Source organism: Impatiens glandulifera, chromosome 1, assembly GCF_907164915.1.
Source record: "Impatiens glandulifera chromosome 1, dImpGla2.1, whole genome shotgun sequence".
NCBI lineage: Eukaryota > Viridiplantae > Streptophyta > Magnoliopsida > Ericales > Balsaminaceae > Impatiens > Impatiens glandulifera.
The window spans coordinates 51412907-51420366 of record NC_061862.1 but is presented as its reverse complement, the minus strand read 5'-3'; the positions used below and the strand labels follow the sequence as shown (position 1 = coordinate 51420366).

General features: G+C 30.0%; 1 protein-coding gene across 1 annotated transcript; it reads right to left on the bottom strand.

Moving 5' to 3' along the window:
- Positions 1 to 4015: 4015 nt before the first annotated feature.
- LOC124920883 (glutathione S-transferase U17-like) lies at positions 4016 to 4951 on the bottom strand. Its single transcript, XM_047461460.1, has 2 exons — positions 4594 to 4951; positions 4016 to 4503 (listed from the first exon to the last, which is right to left on the bottom strand). The coding sequence occupies exons 1-2, from the start codon at positions 4912 to 4914 to the stop codon at positions 4132 to 4134; spliced, it is 693 nt and encodes a 230-aa protein (XP_047317416.1). The 5' UTR covers positions 4915 to 4951; the 3' UTR covers positions 4016 to 4131.
- Between the last annotated feature and the right edge of the window lie 2509 nt (positions 4952 to 7460).

Below are 7460 nucleotides of genomic sequence, written 5' to 3'. Positions count from 1 at the left end.
ATATATATATTAAAATCCTTATAAAAACAATAATGAAATGATTCAATTTTTTTTATAAATAAAATTATTTATTAAATAATAATTAATAATTAGTTTAATCATAATATTTTAATTAATAATGTTATATATTAATAATTATTCAAATTAAGCCTAATATTTTACTTAATAATATTATATATTAATAATTAGTCAAACATAATATTTTTAATAATAGATTGACTTTGACCTGAATTAACAAAATCAAATATAAATAATAAATTTGTTTTTGTTGATAACTCAACACCCAAAAATCAAATATACTTCTAACATAATTGTAACATAATGAATAACCTCAATTTCCATCAATTTTTAGATAGTTGGTCATATTTGAGAATGATGTTCCTAGTGGCTTGGTCATTTGAGAATGATGTTACATGGAGAGCATCTCCAACAACAATTGCAATTATACATTAATTTTTATAAGTATTTTAAAAAATATATATATAATTAATATAATTATATATTAAATATTTATATTTTATTAAATTAGTACACATTTCAATATTTAATATATTTTATATAATTATAATATAAAAATAATAATATTTTGTATTTTTAATTAAATAAATAAAATTAAAAAAACATATTAAAAATTAATTATATTTAATAAAAAAAACTTAATAGTTAAATAAAATAAATAAAATAAGAAAGATAAATATATAAAAGGGATAAGAATAAATAAATAATTTTAGAGTTAATTTAAGAATGAAGACAAGGATGTGAATATGGGAGGGGTGGAAAAAGCACATCCTTTTGCTTTACTTGATATTAATTGCATTAAAAAAAATTAATCCTAAAAGTTATAAAATTATTAGAAATAATATGTTTATGAAAATAAAAATTATTTTTCTAATAAAGACCCGTTTGGTTACGTTTTTAACATTTAACCATTTTATTTATTTAATAAATTATGTTTTAAACCCTCAAAATTTATGAAATTAATTTTATTATAGTTATTAAATTACTTTATACCATTATAAAATGATGAAATAATTTTAGCATTTTTTAGCATTTCAATATTTTTAATACCTTTAAGATTTTAAGTCACGCCCTATAATTTTGTGCCCATTCACCTATACTTGACATGATTAAAAGTTATCTATACTCACATGTTTTATTAGGCTTCCTAAAAATATTTATATGTGATCACATGATTATTAGCATCCATTCACTTGTATATGATATTCATACATCACATGATGATCACTATATATCTTGAATGCACTTGCACGATTCTATGCCTTAATTTCTTGATTATCATCCTCCATCCATGTATGATATGAATCATATATATTTTGCATGATATGCAATTCTTTTTATCTGTGCTACAAAACTAATTCTTTTTATCTGTGCTACAAAACTAATCCATGATAAATTAGCATGATATGTACTTCTTTTTATCTGCTACAAAACTAATCCATGATAAATTAACAATCGCCTATCTAGGTGGAATCAACCGCATTATGATTAGCGCGATAAAAAAACATAAAAAAATAGAGTGTGAAATCTTTCTGGACAAAATCCGTGTGAGACATAATGTCGAGACTATTTTTCACACGTAATCAAGCACCGAACAAATTTGAACGAATATCTAAATAAATAGTATTCTCACACTAAATTTTCTTTTCCTAATTTTGCGAGAAAAATTATGTAGCAATTCATTAATCGAGAAATATTTTAAATTAATGAATTTAAAAAATGAATTAGGATCGAATCTATCATTTCGATTTTTCATCTCACTCGGAATTCGATTACAATGTAAGGCATGAGATTCACACTATTAAGTTCAATTTTATTATAGTCATTAAATTACTTTATACCATTAAAATATGATTGAAATATTTTTTAGCATTTTTTATCCCTTTAATATTTTTAATGCCGTTAATATTTTAAGTCATGCCCTATATGGTTTTTTTGCTCTTGAATCTATATTCACATGATTAATTAGGATGGTTAAGAATATTTATTTTTTATCACATGATTATTAGCAATCCATTCACTTGTATATGATATCCATACCTCACATGATGATCACTATATATCACGAATGCACTTAATTACACGATTCTATGCCTTTCTTGACTATCATAGTGCATTCATGCCTGACATTTATTTATTATTGTTCATCACAAGTGTCACCTTTGATTGAGTTTTTTTTTATCTATGTACTACGAAACTAATTAATCCATGATAAATGTCAGACTTTCGATGTTGAATAACCCTTAACATTAGGATTAACAAGGTAGGGAAAGATAAAAAACATCTAAAGAGTAAAGTATGAAATCGTTCTAAAAAATGAACAAAATTATCTGGTAAAGACAGTATGTCTTTTTGACGGGCATGTAAGACATGACGTCGATACATTTTTTTTTCACACGTAATCAAGCACCGAACAAATTTGAACGAATCTTTGAATAAATAGTGTTTTAATACTAAATTTTCTTTACCTAATTTTACGAGAAAAATTAGGTGACGATTCATTAGTTAATAAATATTTTAAATTAATGAATTTAAAAAGGAAATTCATGTCAAATATATTATATATTTTGGTTTTTTATCTCACTCAAAATTCCAGAAAAATGTAAATCATGAAGTTCAAACGATTGAGTTTAATCTATTTTCAAGTATCTGATTTAAAAATAATTTATCAAAAAAATTATTAATAAGTTGAGCGGTTTTTATCGTGTATAGTATTACTCAATGCCAACTGGATACGGTTGACATTATTCTTATTTAAAAAAAAAAAAAAAGTTGATTCAAAACTTGTTCAAATTAAAGTTTAGTAGTTAAATAGCTTCTATACTAATCAAGCTTCATCATATTTGTTAGAAATTTATAAAAACTTTAACCTTACATCAATTTTCAATATATATATATATATATATATATATATATATATATATAATTTTTTTTAAAAAGGTTACATACAATATTATATAACAAAAACTTTTCAATATATAATCTTATACAGAATTTATAAATGTTAAAAATTTACTAAATTATTTATAAATTCTTCACAAATTTCTACAATTTTGTCTTTCAAAAAATATATAAACTATTAACTTATAAATTGAGACACAATCAATCAAATTTTTTTAACATGAAACAACTTATCTACAATTTTTTTTTTAAATGCCTCAATGTTATATCATTAAAATATCTACAATAATTTTAAATTCCACTTTAAAGTTATATTCCAGATTTCAATGTTATATTCCATAAACCATTGAATATTAGTTGACATTAATTCAAGCCAACTCTTAAATGTACTAAAACAAAAGACCATACTATATCAAAGCCTAAATTCTTTGCAAAAAATAACTCAAGATCTGATCAACATTTCTTATAACATTTTGTAAAGCCAAGCATTTACTTTAAGATCATTCATGATGTCAAAGACAACTGCATCAAATTGTGCATAAAATTTATACTCTAGAGATATTTCTATAACTTTCTTTTTAAACAAGATTTATCCATTAACCAAATATATATATATATATATATATATATATATATATATATATATATATATATATATATATATATATAATTGAAGAAAAAAATGTTTATATAAAAAGACTAACTATATTAAAAAAAATTAATTTATAAAAATAAAATATTAAATTTTTACCTTATAAAAAACACTTAAATAGTATGAATTAAAAAATAAAACAAAACTAGGTCCCTGTTTTTTGGGTTTCAGGTATCCAACAGATCAATAATCATGTAATCAACCTCACTTGACCCGAAAATTGGGTTCTTAATTTGCCCGGGTGGGAAAGACCAATACCCAACCAGTGAAAATTAGGATTCGTGAATCAATTTTGAAATATTTTGGTTTTCTTATGGTAATTGATCCCTGCTGCATTAGCATAATTGAAAAGGAAAGAAAAAGTGATAGCTTGTTTAGTAAAATCTTTTGACTATAGTCAATGTAAACATTAAAATTCATTTGAATTATACAGATATACCTTTAAAGAGAGATTTAATTAACACCCATCACAAATATTATTAAGTACTGCCCACTCTGAAAATACAAGCACATTACAACAATTTATTTGATTTATTTTGAAATAAACTTAGATTAATTATTTAATTTTTAGATTGAGCTTTTGCCATGGCTGCAAACTTCTTGGCCAACTCAACGAGCACGTCAGTCTCCGGTATGACCCCAATTACAGCATCATGTAAAAGGAAACTCTTTGCCCAGACCACAAGATTAGGTGTATTGGATTCATCTATAAACTTCACATTTGCCATCTTCTCCCCTGCTTTCACCCATCCCAACAAGCTTCCAAACGCAATATCCAGATACCCAATATTCTCCCCTCCAAAAAATGTCTTCCCTTTGCTAGATTTCACAAAAGCTTCCTCTAACAAGGAAAACCCTTCCTTCACCCTCTCCAGTGTAGCCGGTTTTTCTTCCTCCGACGCCATGCGGTACTCTCTCAGAGAAGGGAACAACTGCATAAACAATGTCAGAAGAGTCTGAGTATTATTGATTATGCTCAAATCACAAAAACGAAGGACAATTAGTTAATATAGAAATATTACCTTGTCGTCTAGATAGGCAGCCCAGAAGCGGGCGATGGCGCGATCATATGGGTCGGTTGGGAGGATGGTCGGGGCGGATGACCATTGTTCGTCGATGTATTGTACTATGATAAGGGACTCGCATATGGGTTTATCGTTATGAATCAGGACTGGGATTTTCTTGTGAACTGGGTTTGATTTGAGAAGTAGTTCGGTCTTTGAGCCGAATGTCTCCTCTAGAAATTCATAGTCAATTGATTTGAGATTGAGGGCGATCTGAACCCGATTCACGTAGGGACTTGGGGACGATCCTAGGAGCTTTACTGAACCATTTCCTGCCATTTATAGAGATTTAGAGCGAAAGAGATAATGTAGATGTTTTTTATACATGTGACTTGTGAGAAGATTTTAGATATATTTGATGAACTGATGTGGGGAGATTTTATATGAGTTTTTGCCTTGGGAAGTAAGCCAGATCTCACATAATAAACAAAGCAAAAGGTTTGATAACGGTGGATTCATAGAAGTTAGTCAATATAGACCAACCGTAGGAGAGGAAGTAGAACGTCACAGATGACGATAGATGCATTGCTTTTGTTTTTAAAAAAAAACATTTTCCAGACTATTCCTTAGACTCAAATTTAACTTCTTTAAATTTGATCAAGTTTAAACTATTGTTATTCATGTATTTGGTATGCATATTTGTTTATTACTTATAGAGTATTATAGTTTTATTTAAATTTTTAATAATATAAAATTATAATTTTAGTATATATTGTTTTATAGGTATTAAATTGCTCAACTACAATCAATTTTTCATTCATGTACAGAGAAAATAACATAAATGTGTGTAGACCTACAAGAAATTAAAAAAAAAAAAAAAAACATGAATGAAGACAACACTAAAACATTTAAAGAGAACCAGTCATAAAAAAATAATAAATAAATAAATAAAATTAATGGTACAAAATAAGTTGAGGGATCCAAAAAAATATGTTTATATGAGTTCAGTAGGGATGCTTCTACATGTAATGCATTGATAAATGAGATAACTATCAAGATGGATTATCCAACCAAAATAAATATATTTAAAGATCTCTTGATGAAGCTAAAGACTGAAGGACTTGGTCTTGTCATGAATCTCATTATTTTGCTTGAGAAGGCTTTCTTACATCCGTCTATATTGAGTGTGGAAGATCATTACATCATCATGAGTGGTATTCAACAAGTCTTTATTTGTATCCTTCTGAGAAACGGCTAAGTCAGCATTAGCTTTGGAAGTCGCTGCAGATTCCCTTTCAAGATTCTGCAGCCTTGAAGACATAGCTTGTAGGCTTTGCTGTATTGGAGCCAAAGCGTCTAGAAGGATTTTATGGAAGCTCGCAGATCCCATAGAAGCTTCCTAAGATGAAGAAGGGGCAGAGGAGACAATGTGCGAACCAGCTGGAACAGAGCGAATAGGATTAGCATGAAAGCTTACCTGTATAGAGTGCTCTAGTTCTTTGTCTTGGGCGGATGCCCGGGGAACATTGTTCATCTCCCTGGAGTCAACACTAGCTCCTTGGATCTCGGCGGACAAATCCATAACATATCCTGATATATCTTCAAAGAAAAGACGATGATCAGGAAGGGAGTTTTTGGACTTTGGTGGAGAAGAACACTTGGATGTTTGAGGAGAGGGCATCCGTTCTTTAGATGCCTTCTCTTTAGACGAAGAAAAAAACTTTATAACATTGACTTCAGATGGAACTGACATGTTCTCCCTCAGTAGATAGGGTCTGCTTCTGTTCAGACGACTTTGAGGGTTCCCCCTCAACAGACGGCGTCTTCCTTGGTTTGGACGAGGGGGGAACTTCAGACGTTCCCTTCTGAACAGACGGAGGCATCTTCCTAGACGCTTGAGAGATATCCTTCTCAGAAATAGGAACAATCTTTGGAGCTTTGGATGGAAGGGGCGTCTATTCAACAAAATGACAGGAAAAGAACCGCCTTTCCTAAACAAACGATTCTCTTTGCTCGATGAGATGAGTAGTCGCATGCTCTTCATTCACCGTGATCATCTGCTCAGCTGTGAATATATTATGTGGCTCTCCTTATGGAGACTGCATCTCATCAATGTATAGCATCTTCTCATCATTGTGTGGGCAGTTTAGCTCTACACAAGATGGTTTGTTCTGAAGAGCATCCGATTGAGATGACTTGGTGCCATGAATGTATCGGAGGGCAGTGGAGCAATAGGACTCCATGAGCAGACTAAGACAGTTGAGGACATTAGCCTTCGTTTGATTCGTCTTGTCAAAGGAATTGAAATTTACTTTCCTTTGATAGAAGAGAGGAAACAGAGCACGCTCTCTGTATTTACCACAACGAGCTCTCTTCTCTTAAAAGACTCGTTGACATCCTGTATTTTTGTCCAAGAGAAGATAAGCTTCTCCGTTTTCACCAGCTCATTCGACTCTTTTGCTATATTTTTACTTGTAATAACATCAGGTATCGAGAGTGGAGTTTGTTGCACATCCATTTATCAAACATGTCGATCTTCTCAGCCAATTTCTCCTCGACATTCTTCATGATGAGGTCGAGCATCTAATTGGCTTCAAATGAATGTTCAGGAATAAATTCAGCTATGTCTTTCCCTTTCCCTACAAGCTCGACATGTTTAGAAGTGAGAAAAGGTTCTCTGAAAAATATACTTGGAGCCCCTCGGGCTTCTCTAAGCAAGGCAAACTAAGACAAGTTCTTTGAAGTTGCACATTCTAGAAGAATAGCAACAGGGCTAGCAACCGTCTAAGCGGGTGCTTCTTCAATAAAACCAGCAGCAGTAGACGAAGACACAACCTCCTGCTCTACTATAGGTAAAACAACATCAATAGGACCATCACCAGCAG

What these genes read in the sequence shown, in the direction of transcription:
- LOC124920883 (XM_047461460.1), bottom strand. Translation starts at nt 4,914, where the DNA reads ATGGCAGGAAATGGTTCAGTAAAGCTCCTAGGATCGTCCCCAAGTCCC. An exon ending in CTGCCTATCTAGACGACAAG is followed by an intron (nt 4,504 to 4,593) that starts GTAATATTTCTA and finishes TTGTTTATGCAG; the next exon opens with TTGTTCCCTTCTCTGAGAGA.